A 16,548-nucleotide genomic window follows, 5' to 3' on the forward strand; every position below is an offset into this window, starting at 1 on the left:
TTTGCTAACTGCTTTTGCCTTCACAAAGCCAGTGAAAGACTAAAAGTTATCTAATTTCTGGTACATTTTTGGCTTTCTTAACTCTGCTGGCAGTTTGAAATTTCAAGCCTAAACTAGATTTCCTGTCATACTAGTTCAGGAGCAAACACAAACAACTTCAATGGAAACTAGGAATGTTTTTCACAAAACCCAGGTGTAATTCAGAGTACTGCAAAAAGTCACCAAAGAACTGACTTGCAAGATTCTTATCAAGAATGTGTAACTGATACAATTCTCCACATTCCTTTTTTCTTTAATTCCCATGCTTGCTGTTTCTTTTCTTTATAAGTCTTTCATAAATATCTGCCTTGCCTCCTTCATTTTTGTGTGGCAGTGCAACTAGTAGGCAGTTCTTCTTTGTCATTCAACTACAAGACTTATGGCCTGCTCAAAATATGAGTATGTTTCCATTTTCAGTATTGAATGACTTTAATATCCAAAGTCCTCTTCAAAAGATCTGATTTTGCCATGCCATTTTCCTTCTGCAACCAAGCTTCTGTGCGCTTTGTTTCATCCATAGAAGTAAAAGAAATCTATAAGGAAAATTTTTTATCTCCATTTTATAACTGAGTAAAATGAGTCACAGTGGTAAAAATACATTACCTAAGAACATTCAACAAGTCAGTAACAGAGCTAAGAAAAAAAAATCCAGATTGCTTGACTTTGATCCAAAGTACATTGGACCACCCTACTTTAATCCTCTGAAATTACTGAAGTGCATGATTTTTTAGGTTGCTACTCAGTGTAGGCAAAAACGGCAGAAGCAGGCATATGAAATCTGAACTGCTGTTTGTGTAACTGCTATAGTAATTGGCTGAACTGTAAGTAAATCAAAAACCCAACCCAAAAGTCTGTTGTCCACTTGGGGGTCACCGATGAAAATTTTCTGCCTAAATATAAGCTGCTTACATAAAATTTTGCTGTTGTCCATGTCTCAGGGTTTGTAAATTAAGTTTTGAGTACTTTCTTTACTACTGTATCACTGTCAAGGTGTAAAATATGTATCCCTTTGCATCCTATGTGTGCCTCGAGCACACCTCCTAAGACACTGAAACCATAGAGCTCAGCAGAGCAGACAGAAAGAATGGCTAGAAAGAGCTGAGTGGCTCTTTGTTTTGCCTCATAACTTACCGACTAGGATAGCTGTTGCTTACTGCAGGAGTTCAGTCCAAGAGAGAACTCAGCTTTATAGTTTGATGATTAGAGGACTGTGTACATGGTGTGGGATTCATTAATCTGACACCAGGAATGTCTCTGCATATAAAAAAAATGGGTACAAATAGGATCTCGAAGCCAGCATGAGAAGGTGATCAGGAAAATTTTATCAAGTACAATGAGAGAGAGGAGGTGAGATGTGAACTCAAAGTTCCTCAAGCACTTCCTCAGGATGCAAAAGCAAGCTTCAGATTGTTGTTCTCCTGCTGGCTCATGAATCCTGAGATTTTAGCACAATACGTTCAACAACATTTGAATATGACAATTTTTCCAAATCAATTTTCAGCATTATACCAAGGGACTTCTATTAACATACAAGATGTATAACTTTAAATTCTCTCACAAGGAGGGAATTGAATTAATTTCTCTCATTGTTGTGGATAATATAATCTGTAAAGGAGGTAATAGGAGAGAGAAAGTGAATAGTTGAGTGAATAATAATAACAATAATAACAATTGTTAATAATATTCGTGATAGAAAAAAGGCTGTTAACAACTGTCCCTTCAAAGGGATGCATTCTTCAAGCAGCTGTGTTTGAATGCAGGGCTGAAATGTCCAAAGGATGGACTGGGTTATCAGCGGTGATCTCTTTTCATAAAGAGTCAGAAACACTGAATATTCCAAAAACAATGCTGGATTTCAGGCATAACCTTCCTCTTGGCATTCCCTTGTAGCTCCATGCCTAGCACAACAGGAGCACATTCCTGCTAACTTAGCTGAGAGTTCTGACTTGCATTTTGGACTGTGCTTTTGAATCAAGTTGCCTTTGCTACTGAGCTCTGCAATTGCTCAGTCCCATTCTTGCCTTTGCCTTATGCTTTCACAAAAATACCCTCCAAAAGAATTCCAGATATAGAGGCTAAATGAAGTCAAATGACATTGAGTTTCAGCATGTTATTAAATTTTACCAGATCTTTTTCAGAAATGTACATGAAGAGAGCCTGTATGTGAGCCCTGAAGAATGAGTGAAACTCTACTAAAGTCAACATAGAATTAGCACTTCAAAGGATGATATATTGACACCTGAGTGTGATGAGGGTGGAGGTGAAGCCTGAAATAAATATATCAGGATAACTGACAGTTTATGCTCTTTATTTTAAAGCAGTTGGATGACAAACATTTAAAAGTATGACAAAATAATCAGTTTTAGTCACAGGCAAAAAATGCCATCTCTTCATACGACAGACTGGCTTGGTGTTGATATGCCATCATAATCATCTGAATAGTGTTGATAATGATCAGTGAGAAGAGGCTGATGCAGCTCATCCCTATTCTTTTTGGCACGTACAATGCATGCAGCGGCAGCAAAGATAATTGCAACAAGAACGAGTGCAGTCACTATTGCAATAGTTATCATTTCTGTTACACGGAGAGCCCGACCTAGAGGAAGGAAAGCATAAGAAAAAATTATTAAAAGTAAACGCTATTAAAGGGACAGGCCAAAGATCAATATCGGTCATGATTTACTGAATTTTGAATTAGAAGTAGCTGAAATTTTGTTTGATTATTTGTTCCGAAATGTGAGAAATGGGCCTGGACCTCTCTTCTGCTATCTGGCTTGCACTCTCTCAAGTAACTTAAGGAAGACACATGATACAGGAATAACAACAGAGTGCAAGTAATACATACAATTAACTTCCTCAAGAACTCTGTTGGGTAGTGAGATCTGTTTGCAATGGCTAGCTATGAATTCATACTAAATCTCAAATGCAACTGATTTGGAAGACCAGCAGAGCAAAGAGAAATAGGCCTTTACAAAGTCATCAAATATTATGTAATTTGAACAAATTTTGTTATATGATATATAAGTTTTAAAGGAGAAAAACACAGTAAGAGAAAAAGAGTTAACACATAGATTGAATAGTTTACCTGGCCACTCAATGTCATAGCTGTATCCCAGGTTTTCTGGTGCAGTAACAAACATTTCATTATTTGTAACTGGAGGCCAGAAAGGCACCATGTTGTACTCCCGGTTATGTCCAATAGGGGCATTCTCCAGGGGATATGTAGAGATATCTAAATCAGAAATTTAAATCACATTTCTGTAAATAAAATCGAAATCTTTATATCATTTGCAAGATTTCAGTTTTTTTAAATAGTGACTCAGGGCATTTGAGAAGCTTCTTTCTTCTCCTCTCCTGCCCCCCCTGGTAAATTGTTAAGAATTAGGCCTGTGGTAGAATTCTCATTTCTTTCTGCTTGAGCAAGAAGCAGTACAAACATGAGAACAAGGAAACCCTTTTTGCTGTGATCTAACACTGCAACTGTGTCAAAGATCTCTTGAGCATTTCAAATGGGCTGCTGATATGATTTCTAGTGGAAGTTTTCTGGAATTTTATGGTAAATCAGGAAAAGGTCGGCTGCAAAAAACAAAAACAAAAACAAAAACAAAAAAACCCACAAGCCAAACTTCAATTCAGTAATATAATGGAAAAGCTTGTGATAGGTCATGTAAGCACCACAAAGAAATACTGTTTTTTCTCTGAGATTCGGCATGGGAAAACCCATGCTACAGGTTATGGAAGCTGCACAAAGAAGCCTCAGTTGTGCAAAAGCAACCCTCTTCTGTAGAAGGAGGAGGGGGCTGGACTGTTAAAGAGTAATACAGTTGCTTCTTTGTGCAGACCAGAGCACAGATGTTTGGGTGACATAGAACTCTCTCCCCAGTTCACTGATGCCAACCGCTTTCTTTCCTTCTTTTCATTTTTGCTTCCTTCTTTCCTTCCATTCTTCTTTGCAGTTCCTTCCTTCTTCCTTCTCCCTCACTTTCATTCACTTTCTCCTTTATTCCCTTTCTTTTTGTATTTCAGAGTTGCAGGAGAATAGGCAACAGTTACAACAGTTATCATAATTTAGATAAGTAATATTTAAAGAGGAATAGCTGTAGATATTATTATGGTTCTGGAATTCTAGTAATGAATAAAAAATGTGGTCAGAATTAGTGGCGAGGATGTGCAAGGCAACTGATTTTTTTTTTGTCAGGAGGAAACACAAATATTTACCCCTAACAGTAAGGGAAGATCCACATTTTATTGAATTTAGATGGTCACACTGTCAGAGATCATGCTTTTGCACACTTTATTGTCTTGAATTATGCCTGGCATCTGTGTTCAAGTCCTTTTACAGACAGTGATTTGAAAATGGATGTCAGAAGTGAGGAAGTGAGCTTACTAGCTATTACTCTGTATTCATTAAATTTAGTAACTGCTAGAATTCTAGTCTTCTCTTCTGAGTTTGGAGACATCTTGCTGTCCCACTAGAAGCTGCTGACACCTCATGACTACAAAGACAGATATTCTTTCCTCTCATCTCCATCCATGAGCACATCTTACCAACTGAATATCTTCTCAGCCACTCATCAAAAACAGCATCTGTAAAGGTATGCAGGAGGACAAAAATGGGATCATTTGGTGATAAATGTGTTTGCCCTCCTGTTCCATTCAAAAATAGATGAGCCAGGTTGTGAAGGCTTCGAACTGCTGGGTCGTATTTTCCTGAAGGATCACTGTACCCTGAATATGCAAACAAAGAACAATACAAAAAATTCCAGTGAACGTTTTGTTTGGAAGATGCAGTCCCAACTGGATATTATTTTTTCTCTGAAAGGCTTTCATTTGTTGTGCTGCCTTGTTTGGAATAAATGAGTAGCTTATTCTCTATCTACTGGCATTTGAGAAATGTCCCTAGGATGCATAATTCCCAAGAGTAATTCCCATGTGCAACTTTCAGACTAAAATATGCTTTAAGAAAGAATGCTGAGAATGTGGAGTGCAAGGCTGATGGGATCTAAAGTAAAAACAGCCAAAATAAAGCACATAATAACATGAAAATTAAGTTTTATGTTTTGAACCCAAACATCTCTTAGTGTAAGTGTAATAATTTTCAATTGCAGGATTAATTTTTAAGATGTTAACTTCTATTGAAATTTGCCAGCTGTTATGTTTTTACCAATCATTTCCTTGTGTTCTGCTAGCACATCTCAGAGAGCTTCACACACTGTATTTTTTTTTTCGAAGAAATGCCCTACGAAACACTGTTGGTATTAACAACCTGGTAACTCCAATGCCATAGGTCAAGATCTGAAGCATTCTGAAAAACTTTCCAGTATTCAAGCAGGTCAGTATTTCCAGAGGCAGATCAATAAATTGGATGAAGCCATTTTTAGATGCTTAGAAACTGATAGCACACTTTCCGGATGCGATAAGCATCCCAAACTTTTATATATAGTTAAAAGTTTTGTTCGGATACTTGTTTTTGTTCTCCAAGAGCAAGGAAATGGAGCAGATCCTACTCTGTCATATGAATGATGCTTGTTCAGGAGTGTCAGGATATTAGTATGTTTGTATTAGACAGTGATCTGAACTGTCATTTCATAACTCTTCTCATAAATTTCAAAATTCCTTGTGTCTTTCCATTTAAAAACTCTGGATTATTAAAGTGCAGAAGAAAACACCAAGATGCTGGCTGAATAATGTGGCTCAGATCTTTAGACTGGTTTTTATGCTGGGATATCACAGAATGGAATCACAGGATGGCCCGAGTTGGAAGGGACCTCAAGGATCATGAATCTCCAATCCTCCCAACACAGCAAGGGCCACCAACCTCCAAATTTAATACTAGACCAGGCTGCCCAGGGTCCCATCCAACCTGGCTTTGAACACCTCCAGGGACAGGGCATCCACAGTCTCTCTGGGCAGCCTGTTCCACCACCTCACCACTCTCATAGTAAAGAACTTCCCCCTGACATTCAACCTAAATCTTCCTTCCCTCAACTTAAAAACATTTCCCCTTGTCCTGCTATTAACTACCTTTTCAAGAAGTTGATTTCCTCTTTGTAGGCTCCCTTTAGCTACTGAAAGGCCGCAATTAGATCACTGCGCAGCCTTCTCTTCCTCAGGCTGAACAAGCCCAGCTCCCTCAGCCTGTCTTCGTAGGGTTGGTGCTCCAGCACTCTTATCATCTTTATGGACCTCATCTGGACCCTCTCCAACTGCTCTGTCTTTCTTGTACTGGGGCTCCAGACCTGGATGCAGTACTCCAGATGGGAGACAATCACCTCCCTGTTCCTGCTGGCCACCCTTCTTCTGATGGACCCCAGGATACCATTTGCTTTCCAAGCCACAAGAGCACACTGCTGGCTCATGTTAAGTTTTTCATCCATCGGGACTCTCAGATCCTTCTCTGCAGGGCTACTCTCAAGGACCGCTCCTTCCAGTCTGTATGGTTGCCTGGGATTCCTCCAGCCCAAGTGCAAAACTCTGCACTTTGCTGTGTTGAACCTGATTAGATTCACCTGGCCCACCTTTCAAGCCTGTTGAGGTCCCTCTGAATAGCATCCCTTCCTTCCACTGTGTCAATCGCACCATTCAGCTTGGTGTCATCAGCAAAGTTGCTGAGGGTGATATGTGTGCTCATACCCCAGTGACTGAAAATTTAAAGTGCAGAGTTTGAGAAAGAAGGACAGAACTATATGGCTGAGAGGTAAGGACAAGTAAATTGCAGCATGTCCAGTAGTTAATCAAGGAGTCTTCAACTACTACTACTTCAGTGTAATTCAAACATGTACTATCAAGGCTTTTTCTTTCCTTTGTTTGTTATAATTAACATACAAGAATAAGTTCTGCGAGCACATTTGAGTTGCTTAAGGATAATAATGCTTCTGCATCTTTCTGTGGTCAAAGTCTGTCTGTTCTTCTTTACAGCAACTTATTACTAGGAGAACTGTACTCAGGATGGATCTTTGGTAGGTTCTACTTAGTGCATCTGTGAAACACTTTTAGGGACTTTATACACTTGAAGAACTGACATACATTATCAATTTATTTAGAGTAATTATCCAGTAATTAATCCAGAGTTATTTCTGTTAATAAGCTAATACTTAATTCTAAGAACAGCGCATTTTTAGTATCCTGTAAACTGTCTCCAAGCTCACTTTCAACAGGAAAAATGCTAAGTCTGCTCCCTTGATGTATTTGGAGCTGTTCCAATTCCTTTTGTTTGCATTGCTCACCTTCTACTGTGTTACGGAAACTGTCTGTTGAATTGGAGTAAAAAGGAGGAGTGTCAAATGTACCAACTTCCAAACACAGAGCAACATCCTCAGGCTCTGGGAGACGTTGTACCATGGGCCGTGCAACATTTCCAGCAGGATTTCTGCGGATGGGACCACCCTCAGTGCCTGGGAGTGGAGAGAAGTGAGAAAACACAAATGATGTAGAACACCAGACCAGAGGATGCAACCTCCTAATGATTGAATTGTGGGAAAAAAGAAAAAAAGAAAAGAAAAGAAAAGAAAAGAAAAGAAAAGAAAAGGAAAGGAAAGGAAAGGAAAGGAAAGGAAAGGAAAGGAAAGGAAAGGAAAGGAAAGGAAAGGAAAGGAAAGGAAAGGAAAGGAAAGGAAAGGAAAGGAAAGGAAAGGAAAGGAAAGGAAAGGAAAGGAAAGGAAAGGAAAGGAAAGGAAAGGAAAGGAAAGGAAAGGAAAGGAAAGGAAAGGAAAGGAAAGGAAAGGAAAGGAAAGGAAAGGAAAGGAAAGGAAAGGAAAGGAAAGGAAAGGAAAGGAAAGGAAAGGAAAGGAAAGGAAAGGAAAGGAAAGGAAAGGAAAGGAAAGGAAAGGAAAGAAAAGAAAAGAAAAGAAAAGAAAAGAAAAGAAAAGAAAAGAAAAGAAAAGAAAAGAAAAGAAAAGAAAAGAAAATCACACAAATGACTTTTAAACTAAACCAAAAAGTCAGATCCTTCGTCAGAGGAAAATAACCTGAATCCTCATAAAGTTCTGTGTGCTAGTCCTTTGCACAAGTGATATCAGAAAGCATCTAGATGCCGCTTACTGAAATTTGTGGTTCTACAAGTATTTTGGGAAAATTTCCTGTAGTTTTTCATGTGGTCTCTTGATGAGATCTAGAACAATATTTTGAGAACATCCTGATAAAGTGGCTGGGGAAAGAAGTATAGATAACTAGGTAGGCATTGAATTCAGTATTACTAATTAATAATAATAATTAGGTACTATATAATACTCTATTTCCACGCAGATACAGAATTTTTAGCTCTTGTAGCTGAGATGTGTAATAAGATTCTGTACTCCTCATATACAAAATACACTCCACATAGCTAACATATGTATTTACATATTTTTTTCTCTTTAGAAATATAAACCTTGATGGTTGTAAGTGGAGAAGTAAGAAGAAAGCTTAAGCTTCAGCTAAAATATGACACTGCCATTTAAAATTATACATGGCACAAGAGTTAAGCAGGCACTGCTTAAGAAGGAACACCTCTCCTACAAGGACAGCCTGAGAGAGCTGGGGCTGTTCAGCCTGGAGAAGAGAAGGCTTCAAGGTGACCGGATAGCAGCCTTTCAGTATCTGAAGGGGGGCTATGAGAAAGAAGGGGACAGAATTATTAGCAGGGCTTCTTGTGATAGGACAAGAGGAAAAGTTTTCAGTCTAAAATGGGAAAGATTTAGACTGGATATAAGGAAAAAGTTTCTTATGATAAGGATAGATAAGCACTGGAAAATGTTGGTTGCCCAGAGAGTTGGTGGATGCTCCGCTCCTGGAGACATTCAAGGTCAGGCTGTGTAGGGCTCAGAGCAACCTGATCTAGGTCTAAATGTCCCTATTCATCACAGGGGATTTGGAAAAGACAACCTTTAATGGTCTCTTCCAACTCAAATGATTCTATGTCCTGTAATGTCTTAAGAAGTGGAGTCAAAGCATTCTACTTTTTCTCTGTTACAAGCTGTTTAGTGCCTCAGTGAAAGATAGGTGATAACTACTATATCAGAAGACTGATGCATGAATCCTGAGTCAAAATTATCCAAGTCTTTTTAAAAACTTTTTGTAGCTGGAAAGATCCATTGCTATGTAAAATCTTATTATTAAAGGAATAATAAACATCCAAAACATCTCTCACTAGTCATACTTACTGTTACAAATAGTTCCCAAGCTATCATAGTCTTCTATGCTTTCACACAGGACACGCCACTGAGAGAAGATTGAATTCTGGCTGATCAGAGAGACATCAAAATTGCTTCTAGCCCCCATCAAGTCATCTGAGCAGATATCACAGGTGTTTTGTCCTGTTGCAAAGTTCCAGTAGGGAAGGCCAAAAGTAGGATCCTGTAGCATATTCTAAAACAGATCAATGTGGCACTAGTAAATCTCTGCTACAGGCATCCATGATACATATCACTAGAGGGATATTCAAAATCCATTATATATATTAAAAAGAACTGAGTCCTGCTTCATGGAAAGGAGAAAATTTAAGGAAATTTATGGAAAAGCTTTCAGTAGCTTTTCACTTTCATACCTTTGCCTGTGCACCAAAACAGATTTTTAGACCATTGAACTGAGTCCCTCTCTAACAAAATCCCCCACTTCCATGAAACCATATTGCTAGTAGTAAGAAACATTATTTAATATTCATCCCCCATTTTTTTTCCATATATTTTAAAGGCCTGACAACAGCAGTGATGTTTGTAGAACACTGAAAAAATATGCCAACTGCAGAATAACTGAGCAGGAAAAGGAAGGAAAAAGAATACTGGTCTTTCAGATAGTCATTGTTTGGTTCTAGTATGGCATGGAATTTAACAACTCTGGAACATTCCCTCATTTCCAGTGTGTATTTACTAGGATGTGTTAGCCAGCAAATTCAGTTTAACTAATGATCTAGTTTACCAACATAAGCAATAATTGTCATCAAGATCTGGAACTCTGCCAGGCTTCTACAAAATGAAATGCCAGTGATATAATATGTGAATTTTGGTTTGGAAGGGAGTTTGACCTTCTAATACCTGAAAGTGGCACCTCTTAAGACAGTGAAAATACATGAAGTGATTACACGGGCCATTTAATCACAACCTTGAAAACTCAATTTTCTCTTCTTTAAAAAGAATGATAGTCAATTAAATATTATTTTTATGAATAATTCTACACAAAGAAAGGGAAACAAGAGAACTACTTATTTATGGAACAGAGTCTCACAAAACATTAATTTGTCTAACCAGTTTCACTAATTATAGAAATAAAGCGATTCTGAATCTCTGCAAGACTTTTCTTTAGAATTTCTGCTGCTTTGATTAGTTTAAGTTAGTCAAGAATTGTGATCTTGTCACAAAACTAGCAATTATCTTTTTTGGTCCAGTAAAATGCTTTCTCTGGGCTAGTCCAGAATATGTATCCACTTTTATATTCAGTTTTATATAACATGTGTTTTTGTTATTACTTTAATTGAAATATTATTACTATTAGCATTTTTATAATATCTATCTATTAAATACATTCCAGTAAGTTTAGTATAACTCTGTGATACTGATATTGAAGCAAAATTCAATGTATGGTAAAAGCTGCTATAATTTTTGTCTATTATGAGATAATATGAGAATGCCAAATTCGTCCATACAATGCACAGTAGGAGCACATGACTCAATGTTTATGCCATCCTTACCTGCATGTCTCTCTCAAGTTGCAGTAGATGATACCTATGCCACGTGACGAAAGCTGGTCCCTCATGAGAGAAATCAACTCTTTCAAAGCTCTGCTGCCCTGCACCAAGGAAAGTCTTCCTGACAGAATAATAATGAGACCACACAAAGTAGTTATAAATGGAGATATTTTCAAACTGTGGTGTGTTGCCATCTGGTCCAAATATTTCTTCACGTCTCCTTGTGGCAATGACAATATCAGGGTGGATTGTCACCTTGGCTTGGTGAAGAGCATTCACAAAACGCCTTCTCTCTTCTGTGCTAAGATCCAGAAGATTCCTTCTGACTACGAGGATACAGAAAAAAATGTTAACATAGACTTGGAAAGTGAAGTCTGATTTCACAAGACTAATTTATTTTGTTCTTAATAAATCTGAGTAAGTCTCTTTCTCTTCAAGCATTCCTTGAAAATTTGTTGGGGTAAATCAGTCTATTAAATATACTATCAGAAAGGTTAATTTGAGTAAAAATAAAGTCTGAAACCTTATTCATCCCTCTTGAATGTCATTATCTACTACTGTTAAAAGAAGGTATGTGTTAGTGGTTATATCCCCAAAATAATGGGGGCTGTTCTGGAAGGAATACCTCTTACTTTCATTGCTCTATCTAATAGTGTTATTGTGATCCTTGTGTCCGCTGTAGTTTCCATGGAAATAAATAAGAGGCATTACCTGTGGAGCGACCTATGTATTTTAAATTATTTTTATCCACATAGAAACTGAGAAAATTACAAACAAGGAGAGCAGCTGACTTTGTGAAATATCAGAGTATCAGAAAAGGAACAGTCACCTCCAAAGCAGTCTCACAGGTCTGAGAAGATTTCATGCCATGTATGACTGAAAACAAGATAAAAAACCACAAAGCTGTTCTTCACAGTACACTCATTTTCAGTATTAAATGTACTGTGCAATCCATAATAGCCAAATGAGTTTATATTGATAAAAGAAACAGTATGTCTCCAGTATGAATAAAAAAGCTGAAAAATAAATGTAATTCACTGTGTAAAAAGAAGTTGATTCAGTGAAGGGTACTTTAGCCTCACTGAGGTTTATAGAAATGCTGTTCTGAAGCATGAATTTCCTCCAAGGACTGTGAATTCTGAAACACGTACTTTTCTACTTGGATACCCTAACTGGTATTTTTTGTTGTTGATTTCAAATAGGGTCTCAACATATTATTTTCCAAAATACATGTATGATCCTTTACAATAAAATTTTTGGACTATTACTAAATTTAGGCATGGATTTAGAAGATTTGAGGGCACCAAAATGCATTTTAAAGCTATTTTATATGGGTATATCAAAATAATCCTATATTTTTAATGTCTAAGCAACAGAGGACAGCTTTATGGATGGACAGAAGATGTGGCCTCCATACAGAAGCATAAAACATAACAATAAGTTAATTTTTCATATTTAAATTTACACTGTTATGCATAATAATGTGATTTGCTTAATATTTTAGAGAAAAATAAAGTAAAAAACGTTCTTACATCAGCTACGGTTGCTTTTAGTTACTCTCAGATTTACTGCTCTAAGTTTCTGTGTGCTAACATATTTTTTTTGTTGTCGTTGTTACTTTCCGGAGTTACTGTCACTGTTAATAGGAATGGGCTAAGAGAATCAGAGGGTGCCACTTGACTTAGCCACTTTAATACATGAGTCACGTATTCTGCTGTCTAATTTGCTTATTGGAGCTCAAAGGATGAATAAAATCTTAAGGCCCTTCCCATAGCCCTCTATAAAATGTTTTTTGGAAATATAATTATTAGTATTTGAACTGGTAAACTTTGCTTTGTTAACTGTTGCTGGAGCATGTGCTCACATTCATGGAGTATTTCCTATATGGTGAAAATAATGGCAGTGCTGAGTTTTGATTCTGCAAGGGCACTTTTCAGGAATCTGTTGTTTCTCATGTCAATGGAATCCATCATTCATTTGAGGGATTATGACTTTTGCAGCATTTCAGTATCATCTATAAAATTTCACTGATAAACAATAAAATCCTGTTCATTCATATGGCTTTTGAGTTATGAAAAGAGGTCTAGTATAATTTATTCTGGTTTTTTTTTTTTTTTTTTTTTTTTTGAAACATCTGTTTATTGATAGTCAAAACTAAACTGAATCTACGCAGTGCTCAGAAAGGTCCATCAGTCACTACACTGTCTCATCTAAATATCTTACAGTCTTGTGTTAAGGCTTTTAAAGATACTGGTAGCAACTTGGTAAGTAAAAATTTAGGTGAAGTGTGTAGACCAGAAATATATTATGGGACTGTGAATCAGAAGAGCTGCTATCATACTTCAAATATTTACAAGATATTGATCAGGATATATAGATATGTATTCCTAGGTATTCTCACAAACACCCATAATGTCTATACATATGATTTTACTACTAAATAATTCCAAAGAATAGAAAATTTTAAACATGAATATGTTCTGTTCTTTAGTAGGACTGGTCTTAATCTTGCTCTGACTACAGGTTTTGTTTCTTCCTTTTACTGTGCAGTCAGTGTAGGTGCTTTGTACACAAGTTAGACGGCTCACTTAGCATCTGCCTTAATAACACCTATAGTACATTTTTATATAAACATAAGGGGCATTTTATGCTTTAAAGAAAAAAGATAATCTAGATGCATTTAAAATCAAGATGCCAACAGGAAGTTTTTGTGTCATATTTCTGATGTTCTTACCTATATTGATTTTCTGGCTACACGTAGGTCCAGTCCATCCAGGGCGACATGACCCACAGTTGTAACCAGAGAAATTACCATTGCACCTGCAGGTTTGGTTGAAGAAGCGTATGGGCCATTGCTCGCGGTCATCCCTCCCATCATGGATGTACTGTGGGCCATGGGGTCGCGAGTCTACTGCCACCTGCACACATCGGCCCCTCCCTGTAGACACTCCACACTGATCGGTACCAGGCCCAAACACAGGGAAATAATCTGGGCAGCACATTCCGCTTCTCAGAGACTCGACGGTAGCGCACTGGCGAGGGAACTGAGCTCCAGCTGGCTCAAATATGTTAAGAAGTAGTGGCAGAGAAAGGAACAGCAGCACAGGGAGCTGCATGGCAACAGGTTCAGCAGAGCTGGCTCCTTCTGAGAACTTTGATCCGTACACACTTTCGTCTCCTCTCCAGTGACAGGACACCCAGCTCCCTCTACACCAAGAGAAAAACAGATGAAGAATGAAAATAAGCAATACAAACCTTCAGTCCATTCCTCTCACCTCAGCAAGTATTTCTGAAACACAAACTTTGATGGCCTAATGGTAAAAAAACAACAATTTCTAATAATATTCTTTCCTTCTCTAGTTATCTATGAGAAAGATAGTAATAACCTGCAGAGATATATTTACACATTGACTGCTAAACAGTTCCCAAATGTTCATTCATGTTGCACATCTGCCAGCCAGATTTATATCACTAACACAAAATATTTAAACTTGTCTAAAGCACCTATTTTTCTTTTTTTTTTTTTTTTTTTTTTTTTTAATTTCACATTTTTTCCTCCTGCATTTAGCTAGTGTATCCTGTTTTCTAGCTAGCGTTATCCCTCTGTATCTGCTTGCTCCATTGGAAAATAATGCTACAATTCTCCATGCGTTTTACCTCTTCTGTCGTTCTGGCACCTCTTCTCTGCTGAGATCCTGTTGTATCTCTCTGTGTTCTGGGGATAACACTGTGTCTAACTCAAAATAAGCACTGCTAATTTCTTTCCTGTTACAGTCTGCCTGCTAATCCGTGTTCTACCAACACAGCATGGCTTGGCCTCACTCTCCTATTAATCTCCCTTTCTACTTCAGTGCCTTTCCCTGGACTTTAAGTACTTGAACAGCACATGATTTCTTTCATGCTTATCTCCTTGTGATTTTATAAGTTTTAGCAAAGGTCAGAGATAAGTACTTGAATTCAAAACAGAACAACTATGAAGGCTTTTTTTTTTTTTTTTTTTTTTTAATTACTTGCAAAGAAAGGTTCATTTGAAAACATACAAAGGACACTGGGGAAGTCTGCATATACCAGACTTTTTTTTTTTTTTTAGTACTTCAAATGTTATTTTCAAGATCAAGCTGAAATAAATGACAAAGACCTGTTATTTAGAAAATGAAACACATTAAGCTTACAATTATCTGTTCAACTATTTATTTTGTTAATCAAATAAAAACACAATCATTATATTGGAATATTCTGAAATGTTAAATTCTGAGCAGGTGTTGTGTAAGATAGTTAAACAAAAAAAAAAAAAAGAGAAAAGCACTTTCTGGACTGAACAAAACACTACTGTAATATTTGCAGGGGCCGAAATTATTCTCACTCAAGCCATTATTCTCTTTTTTATTTATCAGTAAAGATGATTTTCAGTGAGGCAAGTATTTTTTGCCAAGATCCATCTTAACTGCAACCAGGACAATAAATTAACACTGAAATTAATAAATTTCAGCTACAGTATAACAGATGTTCAGCAGAAAACTGATTGCTTACACCTACTTCTGCAGAAGTAAAAACAGGAGAGTACACCCACCTCTGGTAGGTGAAGCACTGAAATAGGTTTTTTCTGAGCATTGCTTATTCATACCCATCAGCAACGCATAACAGCAGTGAACTTTGCTATTACATTTGGTGTGTAATCAAACACTCTGCAGCTTGATTCAGTGATTCAGTGTAGTACTAATGATTTTAAGATGTTTCTCCATGCTTCCAAATCTTTAACTGACAATCCATCTGCAGGAAGGATTCTCTGATAACCCTTACATGAAACTCTTCGCTTTTCTACCTTTTATTTTGTTTTCTGTTAGAGCCTACTTTTTTCCCTTTTTATCATTTTCTTTTCTTTCTCTCTTTCCCTGTCCCTCTCCCTCCTTCCTTCCTTCCTTCCTTCCTTCCTTCCTTCCTTCCTTCCTTCCTTCCTTCCTTCCTTCCTTCCTTCCTTCCTTCCTTCCTTCCTTCCTTCCTTCCTTCCTTCCTTCCTTCCTTCCTTCCTTCCTTCCTTCCATCTTTCCTTCCTTCCTTCCTTCCTTCCTTCCTTCCTTCCTTCCTTCCTTCCTTCCTTCCTTCCTTCCTTCCTTCCTTCCTTCCTTCCTTCCTTCCTTCCTTCCTTCCTTCCTTCCTTCCTTCCTTCCTTCCTTCCTTCCTTCCTTCCTTCCATCTTTCCTTCCTTCCTTCCTTCCTTCCTTCCTTCCTTCCTTCCTTCCTTCCTTCCTTCCTTCCTTCCTTCCTTCCTTCCTTCCTTCCTTCCTTCCTTCCTTCCTTCCTTCCTTCCTTCCTTCCTTCCTTCCTTCCTTCCTTCCTTCCTTCCTTCCTTCCTTCCTTCCTTCCTTCCTTCCTTCCTTCTCTTTCTCTCTTTCTCTCTCTCTCCCTTTCTTCCTTTCTCTCTTTTCCCGTTTTCTTCTTTTAATAGTTTATTAGTTGTCAAGCCACTCTCCATCACATAGGAAAAGTCCCTGGGGACTTGAAAAAGGGAAACATTATTACCATTTTTTTGGAGAGGGAGAAAGAAAGATCCAGAGATACAGTTGGATAAGCTGATGCTGTGCTGGGCTTGCTTAGGTTGAAGATGAGAAAACTCTATGGAGACCTCATTGCAGCCTTCTGGTACTTGAGAGTGTTTAGAGTGAGGGGGGAGACTGACTTTTTATGCAGTCTAACTGTGATAGGATAAAGGGAATTGGCTTTAAACTCTAAGATGAAAATTGGATATTAGGAAGATATTCTTTACTCAGAGGATGGTGAGGCACAGGAACAGGTCATGCAGAGAAATTGTGGATGTCCCATTTCTGGAGGCATTCAAAGCCTGTTCAGTT

At 37.7% G+C, this 16,548-nt stretch overlaps 1 protein-coding gene across 2 annotated transcripts; it reads right to left on the reverse strand.

Moving 5' to 3' along the window:
- Positions 1-2,337: 2,337 nt before the first annotated feature.
- TYRP1 (tyrosinase related protein 1) lies at positions 2,338-15,752 on the reverse strand. 2 transcript variants are annotated; one of them, XM_090130917.1, is made up of 8 exons: positions 15,270-15,752; positions 13,434-13,906; positions 10,703-11,025; positions 9,180-9,384; positions 7,266-7,433; positions 4,588-4,767; positions 3,125-3,271; positions 2,338-2,635 (listed from the first exon to the last, which is right to left on the reverse strand). In XM_090130917.1, exons 1-8 carry the CDS (start codon positions 15,308-15,310, stop codon positions 2,430-2,432), a joined length of 1,743 nt encoding a protein of 580 aa, XP_089987043.1. In that variant the 5' UTR covers positions 15,311-15,752; the 3' UTR covers positions 2,338-2,429. The 2 variants fall into 2 exon arrangements, with proteins under 2 accessions (XP_089987043.1, XP_031448746.1); XM_031592886.2 differs by lacking the exon at positions 15,270-15,752 and adding an exon at positions 14,357-14,532.
- Between the last annotated feature and the right edge of the window lie 796 nt (positions 15,753-16,548).

Source organism: Phasianus colchicus, chromosome Z, assembly GCF_987193195.1.
Source record: "Phasianus colchicus chromosome Z, bPhaCol1.hap1.1, whole genome shotgun sequence".
NCBI classification, from domain to species: Eukaryota; Metazoa; Chordata; class Aves; order Galliformes; family Phasianidae; genus Phasianus; species Phasianus colchicus.

Bases quoted from the DNA above. Each gene is read 5' to 3' on its own strand.
- TYRP1 (XM_090130917.1), bottom strand. From the start codon at position 15,310: ATGCTCAGAAAAAACCTATTTCAGTGCTTCACCTACCAGAG. The intron at 11,026-13,433 runs GTAAGAACATCA...GTATCCTCGTAG, and splicing joins TAGCCAGAAAATCAATATAG to TCAGAAGGAATCTTCTGGAT. The intron at 7,434-9,179 runs GTAAGTATGACT...CTCCACTCCCAG, and splicing joins CTTGGGAACTATTTGTAACA to GCACTGAGGGTGGTCCCATC.